The sequence below is a fragment of the Lycium barbarum genome, chromosome 4, assembly GCF_019175385.1.
Source record: "Lycium barbarum isolate Lr01 chromosome 4, ASM1917538v2, whole genome shotgun sequence".
Classification (NCBI taxonomy): domain Eukaryota; kingdom Viridiplantae; phylum Streptophyta; class Magnoliopsida; order Solanales; family Solanaceae; genus Lycium; species Lycium barbarum.
In genome coordinates, this window is record NC_083340.1 from 11,312,553 (window position 1) to 11,329,088 (window position 16,536).

Sequence of the window (16,536 nt, forward strand, 5' to 3'; positions counted from 1 at the left end):
AAAAAGGCGACAGATAATTTGAGATGGAGGGAGTATATAACTTTGGCATGACTAAGGGTAAAGTATTCAAATACCCCTCCTAATTATAATTTCTTAAGGGGCTTGTAAAATAAATAAAAACGACAGATTATTTGAGACGGAGGGAGTAATAGTCAAACTTACCTCAACTTATCTGAATAGTTGAAGTAGAAAAATGGAACAACTGATAGTTGACGTGTGTTTTGTTAAATAGTTAGTGATAGTTCAGGTAGTATACTCGCACACCTGATAGTTCATGTAGGAAACTCACGAAAAAAATGATAGTTCGGGTGTATTTTTGATAACCATCTCTTATTATTAAAAATTTTGATAAAATCCATGTAACTTTGGTGTCACAATTTCATTTCCAATTAAAACATTTATTAGTTCTTACTAATTAGTGACCCATATTCTCTCTTTGGATGTGCTCGGTATGAAGAATATATTTTCACGAAAAGCTTTATTTTAAAAATATTTTCCAGGATAACAACTGTGTTTGCTTGCTTAGTTTCTTATCTTTGGTTTAAGCAAAAATATTATGCTAAAATCGTTTGTGTATAACCTATATAAGTACTATATGAGGTGGGGGTGGCGGCGGGGATGTGGGGTGGTTGGTGGGGATGGGAGCTACAATGGTGGGAGTGAAGATGAGGTATGTTGGAAGGTGGGGAGGACACAATGAATGTGAAACCCACTTGTAGAACTTGATTTTCCTACTTCCACTAGAGAAGTCTTTTTCCTCATTTTAAGGAAATTATTTTTCTAGAGAAAATATTTTTCAAAATTTTTGACCAAACAGACATGCAAAACTGAAAAACATTTTTTGAAAAATATTTCCCTTCAATACCGAACACACCCTTTATTTATTTTAAACCTTGAAATTTTTGGTTCTTTAGTGAATATCGAATCTTGTGTCCCTTTGTATTTGCTAATTGTCCTTCCAAATTTCCTTCCTCATATATAATTTATTCTTTAAAAATTATTCAATTATGTGACTAAAAAACATTAATAATTATGAAGACTTACCAACAAGACATGATTAAGGTGTTGCTAGATTAAATTAATTATGAAATCGAAAAAATATGACATAAATTAGAGTATTTTAAAATTAAATTTACTATGTTTGTATCATGAGACCACATGCAACTAGTAGTCTTAGGTATAACAATGCATTTCTTACAACATTTCTGCTGCATATTTCATAGAAATTGTGAAGAAAGTAAAGTTGTTAATAGCTCAAACATTGACGGACGACTATAGTAGGTAGATTTATGTCATGGATGCACACAATTATTCGTGTTAATGCGTGTATCATGAGAAGTTCCAAAAGATAAATGAACTAGAAAAACTCAGTCAAAGTAGGGACTTGCTTCAAAATTAGATATAGAGCCCGTTTGGATGGACCCGGAGCTTTTTTAACCCCAAAAAATAAAATTAAAAAAATTAGAGCCAAATTAACCCGTTAAAAAAAAAAAGGACCAAAGTAGGCTTCACTCACAGAATCTGTGCGTGAAAGGGCCAAAGTGTACATTTACAATTTGGTCCTTTCATGCACAGATTCTGTGCGTGAAAGTGGGTACTTTTTTTCTTCTTCTTTTTTTAAGCTATCAAAATCACGTTTTTTTCATATTTTGGGCAAAGATTAGTCATGTTTCAAAACCCCGGAATATCAATATTTTATATAGAACTTAATATATATTTTTACGTAGAATAACGTCGACTCATTACATCAAGTATACCTAAACGTTTGGATCATCGTTTTAGGGGTTGTAAAGTACCCCGAAGTAAGTTTCGTTTGCTTGAAAATTTGTCATCTTTAGATCTAAGTGTCATATTTTATAGGGTTTTGATTTAAGTGTTTTGAAATAAAAATATTATATTAAAAAATAATTTATCCAATACCACAGGTTCAATCAAGGTATAATATATCTCATTCAATGCTCCCACTAAATCATCAAGACAAATTGGTGAAAGCAACAAAGTAGACACTTTTTATTTTTTATAATGTTCACTAATGCTATCTAACTCATTTTCATAAATTGAAGTTTGAATCTCGAAATTGACATTCAAAACATCATTACCACGGGATTAGCATCTCGAAATAGATTTTTTATCATTAGATTTTTACTAAAGAAGAATGAATTTTTTGCACAAATTCGGGAGAAAATTCAAATTGGATGGGATAACGGGAGTTTATTGGAAAATCGGCTCGGCCAAACCGCCTTGCGGCAGTTTGCCCGTGTAGATCTCGAAAAAATGCCCCAAGTAAAAAAAAAAAAACTTAAATCGGACATCAGAGCGCAAAGTTATGACCATTTAAAGTTTCAACAATTTACCACTAGTTTTCTGCCTAAGCTCCTGTCCTTATTTTTTATTTACGTGAGTGAAGAGGCATATGTATACTAGATGTAATGAGCCGATATTATTGTACGCTAAAAAAATATTAAGTTCTATATAAAATATTTATATTCTGACGTTTTGAAACGTGACTAATCTTCAGTCAAAGTACGAAAAAAAAAACTTAAAGATAACAAGTTTCCAAACTTACTTCGAGACACTTTACAACCCCTAAAATGACAATCCAAACATATAGGTATACTTGATGTAATGAGCCGACATTATTTTACGCTAAAAAAATATAAAGTTTCATATAAAATATTTATATTCCGGTATTTTGAAACGTAACTAATCTTCGGTCAAATTAAGGACAAAAGCTCAATTTTGAGTTTGATTTCCAAAGAACAAAGATGACAAGTTTCCAAGCAAACAAAACTTACTTCGGGGCACTCTACAACCCCTAAAACGACGATCCAAACGTTTAGGTATACTTGATGTAATGAGCCGACGTTATTATATGCAAAAAAATATATTAAGTTCTATATAAAATATTGATATTTTGGGATTTTGAAACATGACTAATTTTTGCCCAAAGTATGAAAAAAACGTGATTTTGATAGCTTAAAAAAAGTACCCCTTTCACGCACAGAATCTGTGCGTGAAGCCTAGTTTGGTTCTTTTTTTTTTTTTTTAAAAAAGGGTTAGTTTGGTTCCATTTTTTGTTTTTTGGTTAAAAAAGTGCCGGGCTCCCGTTTGGATTGGCTTATAATTAAGTTGGTCAAATCATCTTATAAGCCATTTTAATTTATTTGGGTGTTTGGTCAAATAGAAAACAACTTAAATTAAGTTAAAAAGTACTTAAATTAAGCCAAAACCAAGAAGTTGCTCAATCTCAACTTATTATTTTATTTTATTTTTTTGCTTAAAAGCCATTTTGGTTTGACGAACAACTTTACCCTTTTATCCTTTATATTTTCTGTTAATTCTAATACTACGCTTACTTCTAAAAACCTTTTAAGTACTTTTATCCAAACATATAACTACTTATTTATAAAATAACTTTTAGCATTTAAAAGTACTTTAAACACTTATACTTAAAAGCCATTTTTTTTCAGCTAACCCAAACGCGCTCATAAGCGTTATGAAAGGATAGATTTAGTGAAAATTGACTCGAAGTCAGTGAAATACTGTGACGAGCTTTTGTGGAAATTGACTTGGGTCAACAACAATAGTGGGAATTGACTTGGGTCAACAACAATAATGGAAATTAAGTAATGTAGTAGAAAGTTTGTTGTTGGCCGACAAGCATTCAAAAAGTTTGGGTCAACAACAAACTTTTGAATGCTTTGGGCCAATTCGGACAAAATAGGTTTAGTTATATTCACATTTCAAAGACGGAATAATAGTGATCAATTTATCACTATATAGACGGACTAGAAGTTCCTAGCTGGTTATACATATCCAAGAAATAAGATATGGAGTATCAACAATTGCTAATACCTTTCTGCTTCTATTCACTTATTATCCTTTCTGTCCAGCAATCGCAGCTTACTGGCTTCTCATATGCTGGGCAACATGTATGTGCCCGCGATGATGCCTTTTATTTGCTTCAATTGAAGAAAGGCCTCACAATTGCTTACCGTTTCCGAGGTTGGTGTGGCAACGAGGGCCGAGCCAAGACTTTATCCTGGAATGTTACAGGAGATTGTTGCAAATGGGATGGTGTTACTTGCGATGGATTTACGGGTCACGTGATAGGCCTCGATCTTTCTTGCAGCTTTCTTCACGGAACTATTAATGCTAACAGCAGCCTCTCAAAACTTGGTCATCTCCAAAGACTCAACCTTGCCTACAACGAGTTGGTTAGCTTTCCACTTGGAAATGGTATAAGTGAACTCACGAGTTTGACACATCTCAATGTTTCATATGCTGCAATTGTTCAAACGGATGAGATCCCACCAGGATTATTCAAGTTGCCTAAGAATTTTCCTTCGTCTCTTACCTATTTGGATCTGGCAGCCAACAACTTGTCTGGTGACATAAGCGATTCTAATCTCTTTCATCTACCAAACTTGCAAGTGCTGAGATTGGGAGGGAATTCTTTTCTAACAGGCACTTTGCCAAATTTTAATTGGAGTTCCAGTGGAAGTATTTTAGAGTTGGACTTTTCTGATACTGGTATTTTTGGTAAGGTACCTGATTCAATTGGTAACCTCCATTCTCTTTGGTATCTTAACCTCTCTAATTGCCATCTCTCTGGCTCAATTCCAGAATCCATTGGCAACCTCACTGCAATTAGAGAGTTGAAACTTTCATATAACAACTTCACTGGTAATGTTCCCTCAACTATCACAAAATTAAACAAGCTCATTTCTTTAGATCTCTCTTCCAACCATTTTGGAGGCTCAATTCCAGAATCCATTGGCAACCTTACTGCAATTAGAGAGTTGAAACTTTCAAATAACAGCTTCACTGGTAATGTTCCCTCAACTATCTCAAAATTAAACAAGCTCATTTATTTAGATATCTCTTCCAACCATTTTGGAGGCTCAATTCCAGAATCCATTGGTAATTTCACTAGAATTACAAGTTTGGATCTTTCAGTTAACAGCTTCAGCGGAAATGTTCCCTCAACTGTAGGAAAGCTGAACAAACTTAGCTACTTAGGCCTCTCTTTCAATAATTTTGAAGGCTCGATTCCAGACATCTTTGCCAACCTTTCAGAGCTATCTTCTTTATATTTTGAAACTAACAATTTCACTGGCTTATTCCCCTATTCAATTGCAACCTTGACTCGCCTTGAAGTATTATACTTGTACAACAATTTACTAACTGGTACACTTCCCTCTAATATAAGTGGGCTTCAAGAGCTACAAACACTTGATTTGTCCTTCAATTATTTCACTGGCACGGCACCCCCTTGGTTATTCAATCTTCCATTGCTGTCGGATTTACATGTTCAAGCCAATCAATTAACCAAATTGCCAAATGAGATCAAGAGCGATCACTTAAAGCACTATGAAATTGATCTTTCGCACAACAAGTTGCACGGTAAAATCCCTGATTGGATGCATTCCACGACCTTGTTCAGCCTAGATCTCTCTCATAACTTCCTCACAGGCTTTGAAAAACAAGTATGGTCCTCAATGGATTTGTTGTTCTACCTTAATTTGGAGAACAATTCTCTTCAAGGGTCTTTGCTTCCGTCCATTTGTGACATGACTAACCTTCGAATCCTCAATTTGGCTCATAACAATTTCAGTGGTTCAATCCCAAGATGTTTGGGTAGTAGTTCCCTTGGTATTTTAGACTTACAAATGAACAATTTTCATGGAGAGATACCAAGATTCTTGCCAACAGGGTTACAATACCTTAGTTTACATGGCAATCAACTGGGGGGACAAGTTCCACGATCCTTGGTTAACTGTACCTACTTGGAAGCTCTTGATTTGGGGAATAACAAGATAAATGACACGTTCCCCATCTGGCTGGAGAAACTTCCAAACCTACAAATTATGATTCTGAAATCCAATCTCTTTCACGGTCCAATTGGTGAATTGGTGTCCGAGTTTCCATTTCCTGAGTTACGAATCTTTGACCTTTCCTTCAATGGGTTCGCTGGAACTTTTCCATCTAATTTTTTCAAAATATTTAGAGGTATGATGGATGTGGATGAAGAAAAAACAGGAATTACTCAACGAAGTGATAGCGCAGCAAGTAAAAGGGAACACACATTTTACCTTTACCATGTTAGCTTGGTGATAAAAGGTAATGTGTTTGATCTGAGAATCACGTCACTAATGACAAGTATTGATTTATCAAGCAATAGGTTTGAAGGAGATATTCCAAATTCCCTTGGAAGTCTGAACTCACTTGTGTTACTCAACCTATCTCATAACAACTTCCGTGGTTATCTTCCTACAGAAATTGCAGAGTTGCACGAGCTCGAAGCATTAGACCTCTCATGGAACAGACTCATTGGAGAAATCCCTGGTCAATTGTCGAGTCTGACATTTCTTGAGGTCTTAAACCTTTCATACAATCATCTTGTTGGGCGCATTCCGCTTGGGAAACAGTTCAATTCATTTCCAATTGATTCATATTGTGGAAATCCTGATTTATGTGGATTTCCACTATCAAAGGAATGTGGAACAAATAATGTGTCAGATGAGGCACCACTTGAACAAGATGATGATGATTCAAGTATTGCTAGCGGGTTCACATGGCAAGCTGTCGTAATAGGGTATGGTTGCGGTATTCCTTTTGGATTGTTCATGGGAAGCCTCATGTTCATACTTGGAAAACCAAAATGGTTTGTGAACTTCGCGGAAGATATTGCTCAACAAATTGCTGAAGAAATTGCTGCTAGGAAGCGAAGAAGGCAAAGGAAGAGACATCAAAGACGTTGAGACACGGTTTAAGAATGACGTAGCAACATACCAGGTATTGATTAAAACTTTTGGTTTTGAATCAGGAACAATAGTACTTCTGTAGCTGTTTTTATTAATAGTTTAAGAACTGTCCACATATTTTGGATCCCTTTTTTCTTTAAAATGGTGGCTGCTTGGTTTATTAGATTACAGTGTGTCAATTTTTTTTTTCCCCTAAGGACCTAAGTATTAAAAAACTCAGGAAAGTCATTAATAGTCTAAAAGGACATAAACCATCTACATTTCTAATATCCTATCTAATCTCTATTCTCATTCTCGTCTCTGCAGATGTTGTTGAGGTTGCTGGAGAGTTGAACAGGTTTACATACTAGTTACATTATTTACAAGTTAGTATTAATATTGAGGATTCATATAGCCGATCCTGACTAGCTTGGGATTGAGGCGTAATTGTTATTGTATTAATAAGTTGGTGTTGATGTTCTGGCAAATGGCAATGTATGCATTTGTTTCTTCACTTTATATGCCTGTGGTGATTTCTATAGTTTTATGAAAATAAAGAAATAAGTTTTCGACATTGCATCGTTTAAAGGATAGAGACTTCAATTCACATCCCCTTTAAGAGTTAATTACAAGAATGGTCATCTATCATCCTTGCATTAAAATCAACTAAATTTTGTCACAATAAAATCACTTAACTATTGCTCCACTAGTTTTCCTGTTTGGCAAGCCATAGCATTAAAAATACCAAGTCGTGTTGCCACGTCAGCATTAATAACAAATTTTTACCTAAATAAAAGGCCCATTTTTTGTCATACTACTAGACTTGAATTTGAAGTTTCTAATCAATATCATCAAATGGCTGTTTTGTCGACCTTAATAAACAATTCTGAAAGAAATTAATTTTGTAATTCAAACAAAACATATCCAAAGTTAGACAATACAATTGAAGAATATATCCAAAGACATTGTCCAAATTAATGCAACAAAACGAGAAATTTCAAAACTCGTTACAATATTGGTGATTCCTATATATTTATTTTAAGGAGTCGTCACCTAATTATTTTATTGGTGAATTAGGACACCTAAATATTAACTAAGGCAAAGTTAAACTAGACCTCCGTTAATGGTCTACTTAATTAGTGTGATTCTAGGTAAGGGTTCTTGATTATCCTAAAAGAAAAGAGTTTGACATCCTTTAGAATCCATTAATTATGGTTACCGACCAGACTTAGGTTAATATTGGAAATATAATAAATAATATTTTATAAGTAATTTTAAGAAAGATGTCTCATAAAATGCATATACGTAATTAAAATAAAGAAACCTTGCAAATAAACAGTATAATGCGTTTCTAAACTTGCATAAGGAAATAATTATCTTCAAAAGGCCAAAAATCATAAATCATACATCTTAATACCATTTTTTATTTTAATAAATATAATTCCTCCACAACTTGCGTGAATTTTAAATAAGGAATTGCATATAAATAATAGTTTTTAAAAGAAGATTTAGCAAGTTTGAAGCTTGGATAAAATTATGGTATGTGAATATGGCGATGCAAACAAACTCCAGATTTATTTTATAAATATGATGCAAAAGGACGTGAGCTTTCTTTCTCCTTTTTATTATTTTTTATTAACTATATTCGGCCAAAAAAAAATATGCATAATTGGATAAATTTTGAAAAATTGTTTATAAAATATACTCAGAGTTCATATTCGAGTATTAGTGACGTTTTAAAATTTCTAAGGTAGTAAGAATAAACATGATTCCCTTAACTCAAAATATGTATTCACGCTATTGAAAATCAATTGTTCTAGTAAAAATAAATGTTATAGATACTATAATAAAAAAAAATGAAAACTATGGAATTAACTGTTGGTTCCTCCTTTAAATTAACTACCCATTATGCTAAAACTTACCCCAGTAATTCCGCTAAGGTTCATCTAAGCTAAGAAAACAAAACAAAGTAAAGTGTTGGTCATATAATACAAATTAAATGCACAAAATAAAGTAGAGGAGCAAATATAATTAAATGGGCTCAGCCCATTTTTTAGGGCTGCTGCGATCTGTCTGCAATTGGGCTTCGGCCCAGAATTCTTTTTTTACACGGCTGATAGTGGTGACTTAAGAGGGAAATAAAGCCCACCACCGAATGCGGAGGAAGACGAGTCCCTCGGACTCGTACGCGATGGTCATGCATAAAAACGAAAGAAAAGGATTAGTACGTAATCAATAAATAAGACTAAACATATACGATGTAAATTCAAAAGAAGGAACAGATTGGTGACTCATATATGTACTATGTGTATCTGAGTATATTCCATATATACACATTCATAAGGAGGCTTAGAGGGTTAATATTGGAAAGCTTTTGCCCCCGTCTTCCCGATGTTGCACAAGTTCCAAGGGATTTCCAAGAATCCCAGGCATGACTAACACCGGGGAGGGTTCAAGCTTAATCCATAATGACCAACTAATCTCCCTATTAATGTATTTTCATGAACATACTTCAAGAATACATAGCTATACAATCCTCACTGCCTTAACAAAATTAAACACTTATAGGAACATGGATCTTTAAATCAGCTTATGTAAGATTCTAATGTCATATTATAACATGTCAAACAAAATAAAACTCTATACGTGATCTGAGAATTCTTAACAGAGGCATTGGCAGGCAGAAAAGGAGAACCACATAAGATTCTTAAGAAACACTGATTTTAAAATGTGTCTAAAGCATCCTAAGATCATTGTTTTGAAGCTAGTCCTAAGTTACATATTAAAATAAAAAAAATAAAATAAATAAATAAACCGATCTGTTTCTGTGTATAACTTCAAGAGCAACTCTGGACATTTGGGATTTGAGAAATTTCCAAGTTACGCAAAGGAAGGAAGGGTGAGGCATAAGTATCAAGAATCAAATGACAACCAAAACAGAGAAGGCATCATCCCCAATTTAAGCAGAACCAAGCAATTAGTAGAAAATAAAAAAAAGTTCAGAAACTCAGCATACTTTCCTGAAAACCAGTCTTATTTACTGCTAGATAATACTCAAAACATAAACAGTTTAAACATACAATCTGGAAGAACCACATAACCTTAAACTCAACCAAGATGACACAACACTCAGCTACAGGGAAATGTTCAAATACAGCTTAAGCCAAATGACTGCTAAATTCTAAAGAGGACGGGAAAACTTGTAAATGTTAGCTATATCTTAAGACTTGAACTCAGGAATTCTATAAGGGAATGCATATTTAGATTGATACCTAATTAAGCTCTCAACACACTAGGGTTCATTCACTCAAGTTTGAATGAGCAGTTTTTTTTTTTTTTTTAGATTTTGAACGACATGTACAGTCACTCTATGATGCAACAAGCAACAGGAATAGGTAAAAAAATTACAGATCACAGTCTAGGCTTTCTGAAATAGTACAGAGCTTCCAATTAGATAGTGATCACACGACAAATCATATAGCAGTATACAACAGGTATACGAAACCTATTAGCATTCTAGTCTTTGCAAATGAGAGTACCAGTTGAAAACAGAATCCATTCAAAGTAAACAAAATCCATATAAACTAACTTCTTGACATTTTAGACTTTGATTAAGAGTTAAACATGTGGAGTGATAGCCTAGGATCAGATTATCCAAATTGCAGGGAAACTAGCATACACAAATTCAAATAGGCAGGGATATAAACTAACCATAATCAGGTAAGTCTAGAAAACATGTGTATCCTATTTCATACTTCATTTCATATTTCTAACAGAGAACTTAAGTAATCTAAACACAGTTAGCTGAACCACGAAGCAGTTAACACACATAAACATGGATGTCAAGCCACATGAATTGAACTATCATGAGTTCGATTGAAGAACACACTGATTTTAAGCACAAAATCATCTTAACCGAGAGCTAGCAGATGGCTAAACTAATCTAAACAGGCCAAAAGATTTATCCCATATAATAAGGCTATCAAAACAACATAAGCACATTCTGAACCTATCTAGGATAAACTGTAAACAAGACTCAATACTAATCAACTAAACTAAAGTAAACCAAACTAATCTAAGCAGAACTAGAATAACATTTATTAACATTATCAAACTACTTAACTAACAAACATGCAAAGCACATAAAACACATAACACAAACCGAAAACACTTAATTCACTGATAAATAAATAAAAGGGATGTTTACTGACCTTCTTCGGGTGCAGCGAACAGGGTGCGGGGGGTCTTGATATATACTTGCACACTACCGAATCTGAGCTTGCATGCACTCGGATTCGAAGCAATACCAGGGCAAAAGAAAACAGAAAATGATTTAGTATTTTTTTAGAATCGATATCAAGAAATATTGTAACTACTGAAACTAATATCTTCTAGGGGAAATTTGGGCGGCTCCATACTTCTTTTCAATGACTCAAGAAAAGGATTATTTATAGGGAAACATCTAGGGTTCAAAACTGGGCGGGATTTAAGGTTCAAACGTTCGGATTTTTTGTGGTCTTTCACCCACCCGACCAGAAAGGAGAGAAGAGACAAAAACCATTAAAATTTTGTACCCGAAAATGAAAAAGAACTGATAAGAAAAAGATTTTAATTTCACAAACGAACGAAATCCGTTAAAATGTTTCAGATCCAAAACAGAAAAGGAAGAAGACGACGACTTACAAATGGTTGAACACTGACGGGGAAAGGACGAGCATTAATTGCCTTTCCCCGAAATGTCCATGCACGGCCTGGGAGATCGAAAGAGCTCTGTGATTTTGTTGTTCGCGTTGTTGAAGAGAGAGAGAGGAGAAGGGGAAAAGGACGAGGAGGGTGCGGAAACGAACAAGCTTTGCACAGAAATGGGAATGGTCAACTCTGTCCACGGCTAAAGGGAGGTGGAGTGTAGCCAAAAATGGTGGAAGGGCGGGGGAGGGGGGGGGGGGGGTGGTGCGCGGCGGATCTGAGGAGAAAGGAACCCCAGTGGTTTCATTATTTGAAACGAACGGGTCAGGTCAAGTGTATTTTAACGGGTGTGGACTAATTGATTTGGGCTGGGTATTGTCGGGTAGCGAGTTGGTCTCGTAGGATTGAATTAATGAATTAAAAATATGGGCTGGGTCATTGATGGACTGGTCCGAAAATAATGTGGATTGATTGGACTCGGGTTTGGACTAATATTAGCTGAATGAAAGAATAATTTGGGCTTCTAAATTTAAATAAAAGGCTTATTTTAATTAACTATATACTAACATGTGCTAAAATATTATTTACTATAAAATATATTTATTATTATATAAAATTATACGACGTCGTAATAGCCGTGCGATAATATTTTAAATTTTTACAGTAAGTAAATGCTATTGCTTAATTGCGTAAAATAAATGCGAGGCGTGCGTGCATAAGACGGTAAATAAAAAAAAATGTTAAAAGCGGTTGTAATGCAAAAATCATAATAATGGTAAATATAATAATAATAATAATAATAATAATAATAATAGTAATAATAATAATAATAATAGTAATAATAATGAGAAAAACGATGGTATTAATTAAATTGTGGTAAAGTATAAACCATTACTCTTAAATTATCGCAAACAAATATTTGGAAGAAAAACGGGACAAAATTGTGTGTCAACAATATCAAAGAATTGTTACTGTACTAATATTTTCTGCCATTTAGTTGCATGGTTTTCCCTTCAAATGGGCTGGTCTTTAATTTTTGCAGTTCAAATGTGCTGGTATTTAATTTTTGTCCTTCAAAATCGAATTTGTGACGGACATAAATTCTTTAAAAGTGCTGTGCAAAAATAGGAATAACTTGTGTGATATTATAATGTGAAAATCTGAATTTATGTCTTGCGATTTTTATTTTTTTTACATTGGGAGACAAAATTAAAGACAGCACAAAACAGGGCCAAAAGTGCAAATGACCCATTTTCGGCCTAAATACCATGATAGTCAGTTGGAATTGCTTGTTATAATTGGTAAGCCCATTAGGCGAACGCACGACGGCCCAAACCCAAACCCTGCTGCTAGAAACATCTTTTTTTTTGTGCGGATTGCCTTCATTTGGGGTGGTCTTTAATTTTTGCCTTCAAATTAGTAGTCTTTAAGTTTTGCCCTTCGCCTAATACCCTAAAATTGTATCCATTTCGTTAGGAAATTATACAGTACGTATATTGAAAATTTGGCTTAAAACAGAATGTTTGATTTATTAATATTTGTTTAACCCACTTGAACAAAGTTGTTTCTGTAGCGAGATGGTAAGCGGGTTCAAAAGTCACCTCGAAGTTCAAGTGTTCGAGCATGTCTCTCTCTCTGCGTTTCTGTATATTTTGTTGGTTATTTCTAATTTGCACGCAAGGGTCCTCCTTTCTGCTTCTCTCTCTTTTCTGACCTAAGTGATTTATTTCTTTCTTTTGTAGGTTTGGTTCTTTTTTAGTTTATTTTATGATGGAATTGTATATTTCGGTTGATTTTAGTCTGTTGCTATTTTACTTTAGTATTTTGTCCTCCTATCAGTTTAATTAAAATATGCATGTGTAATTTAGGACAACTATTTACATTTTCTTAATTTTGTGAATCACAACTTTTTCATTTATAAACAAGATAGATTTTAGATAGGTAAGTTTCTTAGAGTTTAATTAGATTTTAAATTTGACAAAAATATTCTTCTAAAGTTTAAAAGGTTGTTTATTTTTGTTGAAGTAAAACTTATAAAATTAAATAGATAAAATACAATTATTTACATTAATGTAAATAGAGTTTTAGTTGAAAAAAAATAAGTTTTTGCTGGCTTTCTAAAAAAAAAAAATCCTAAGGTCATTCGATTTTTTTTTATTTTTTTTTTATCGTTTTTCTTAGGAAAGACATCTTTGTCCACGCCAAAGAGTGCCAACTTTAAAATGGCTTCATGCTGAGTCGAGTAATAAAAATAAGGAAAAAAATAATTTTACTTGTCTTGCTCAACATCATTCGTACTGTTGTCTATTGTCTTTTTCAATTGAACCCACTTGTACAAATTTCTGGATCCGCTACCGCAACTAAGTTTAAAGATTTTTTTTCCCGGTCCCCACCCCCCGCCCCCCACTCACTTTCGAGCAATTTAAGCCTTTCCACAGTTAATCGTAATGTCGACTCCAGAAATGACTTCTTACAAACTAAAGTGGTCTACATTTTTTTGTAAATTCTTATAAGGATATGATTAGGTTTTAGGACTGATTTCCATTTTCGTAAGCACTGCGTCCCCTTATCAAACAAATATCAGATAGAATAAAAGAATATTCCTTCCACACATTTTGTGGATTTCCCCTTTTTGGCATTAAAACAATAAAAATGACATAAATCTCAAATAAGGAAATCGGCTATGTAAGCTCAACTTGTGTCTTCATCACACCGAATAAAAGTAAAAAGAATGTTATAATAATGATAATGATGATGATAGAGGTTATCCAACGAGACTAAAACATATCTCAACCAGTATGTATTGCATATACACATGTTTTCTCCTGCAACTTATCTTTAGCTAAATCTGTATTAATTTCAAGAAATTGCAAGTCTTTTGAGAAAACTTCACTGTATGTCAAAACTTCATTGTGTGTCATTTTAGGTCTATCTCATCCCATTTTCTAACACTTTCAACCACCATATTTTTCACATCTATGAAGCGGTTCTATTCGTCAATGCAAGACATAACCAAATTATTTCAAACGACCTCCTCTCATTTTGTCCTTAACGTATGCTACTTGCACCTTTTGACGAATTTGTGGACATATTTAATTTTATCTGTTCTTGTATGGCCACACATCTATCTTAGCATTCATATCTACAATACTTATCTTGTGGATATGTTGTATTTGAACGGCCCAACATTTGTTACCACCTAATGTCTCCAATCTTAATTATAATTGTTCTGTAAAATTTACCTTTGACTTTGTTAGACATTTTTCTATCACATAACATTCTTGTCGCACTTCTACATTTCAACTATCCAATTTTAATTATATGTGAGTAACATCTTCATCTATATTAATTCCATTCCCTTGAAACAACTAGCTAGATATTTAAATGGCCTATATTGTATGAGCGCAATTCCGGCTAGTCTTATCTCAACTTCTCTCTTCTCATACTTACTAAATTTGCGGTGCATATATTTAGAGTCACTTCTCACCACGAAAAATTGGATTATCAGTGACAAATAATTTCGTCACTTATAAATCATATTTCGTCACCAAAATTCTTGTGTGACGAAAAAAAAATTCGTCAATCATTTGTCCCTAAAAGTGGGTCGCTAAAACTATACAAAGACAACTTATTGTTTCGTCACTAAATAAAGTTTATTAACCACGAAATCTTCCTTTCATCCCCAAATGCATAGTATTTGTGATGAACTTATTTGTCATAAAAAGTGTTGATTTTCGTGGTTGATGGTATGTTTTTGTCACTACGAATTAATTTATGACAAACTATTTCTTATCACAGATGTAATCAATTTATGACTAACTACTATTCCCTCCGGATCAAAAAAAGAGTTCACTTAGCCATTTGCATATCCTTTAAGAAAATACTAACTCCTAGACGAAAATAGATAATTTGATTAAACTACCCCTAATTAAATAGGCATTGGGATTTGATCATATAATACTTAATAGGGACAAATATGGAAAAACAAGGTTAATTCTTTCTTGATTTGCTAAGTGGACACTTTTTTTATCCAAGAAAAAAAGGCTAAATGGATTTTTTTTTATCCGAAGGGAGTACGTCCTATCAGAAAAATGTGATTGTCTTGAAAAATATAGTGTAATCTACTCAGTATTGCATCTTTCTCCTCTCTTGTGTGTTCCTTTCATTTGTTTGGATGGAAAGAAAACTTTGAACTTTATTGATGAAATTGGCTTAATTGGCCACCATTTTCCAACTGAATCTTTGTTCTCATCATTTTTTCCATAGACTTTTCATTTCTCAAGAACTTTCTTCTAGCTTTTCCGCAACCTTTCTTGATTATAGTTGAATCTGCATTTAATTAAAAAACATCAGTTCAAAATACTATCTAAAATGTAAGAATGGAGTATATCAGTCATTTCTAAATTACAACCGTAAACTTTATCATCACAAGTTCAACAAAAGTGAAAGTTTTATTGATTCCTTTTATATTATCACAAAGCTTTACATCCACAGACTGCTCTACCAGATAGCATTAACTCTATCCATAGATTCATAAAAACTACCAAGTATCAACATATGCATTAACCTATGTTGACTTTCTCACAATAGAGCCGAAGGAACAAAAGTCAATCTACCATAAAACAGAAAGTCAATCAAGAAATCCAACATAAAGAGACATCAAGTAAGCTTATTGTAGTGCAAGTTGTATTAACTACTCAGAAAACATAAGAGAGTTCATAGGAAAGAGTTGAGATCAGAAACATGCATGTTAAAGCATGTAGTGTGACATATATAACCATCTAGTGCATATTCAAGGAAGCAGAACTAACCTAAAAAAATTCAAGTATAAACTGAGTAATTCCAGCAAAAATTGTATACCGACTTGTGCATATTTTCCTAAACAAATTTCTCTTTCCCAAATTTTCCTCTTCCTGCAATACACAATTCAATTTCTTCAAACCTCAATTAAGAAATGTTAACATTCCTTGAATCAAATAAAAAGAGATTTCTATTAAACTATAAAAGGTTCAATTTTGAAAATTCTTAGAATCAGAGATGAGAATAACAATTCAACTTCAATAGAAAAATTTATATATCGACTAATTCTTTTCAACCTCTGGTT

The 16,536-nt window shown here is 33.5% G+C and overlaps 1 protein-coding gene and 1 long non-coding RNA gene across 2 annotated transcripts; one reads left to right on the top strand and one right to left on the bottom strand.

The window, feature by feature from the left end:
• The first annotated feature begins 3,765 nt into the window (after positions 1-3,765).
• On the top strand, positions 3,766-7,318 carry LOC132635196 (receptor-like protein 53). The gene is made up of 2 exons (XM_060351486.1): positions 3,766-6,798; positions 7,074-7,318. Exon 1 carries the CDS (start codon positions 3,831-3,833, stop codon positions 6,762-6,764), a length of 2,934 nt encoding a protein of 977 aa, XP_060207469.1. The 5' UTR covers positions 3,766-3,830; the 3' UTR covers positions 6,765-6,798; positions 7,074-7,318.
• A 1,197-nt stretch (positions 7,319-8,515) lies between these two features.
• Positions 8,516-11,671, bottom strand: LOC132635197 (uncharacterized). Its single transcript, XR_009580454.1, has 2 exons — positions 10,958-11,671; positions 8,516-8,872 (listed from the first exon to the last, which is right to left on the bottom strand). It is a non-coding gene; the product is annotated as an uncharacterized LOC132635197 (long non-coding RNA).
• Between the last annotated feature and the right edge of the window lie 4,865 nt (positions 11,672-16,536).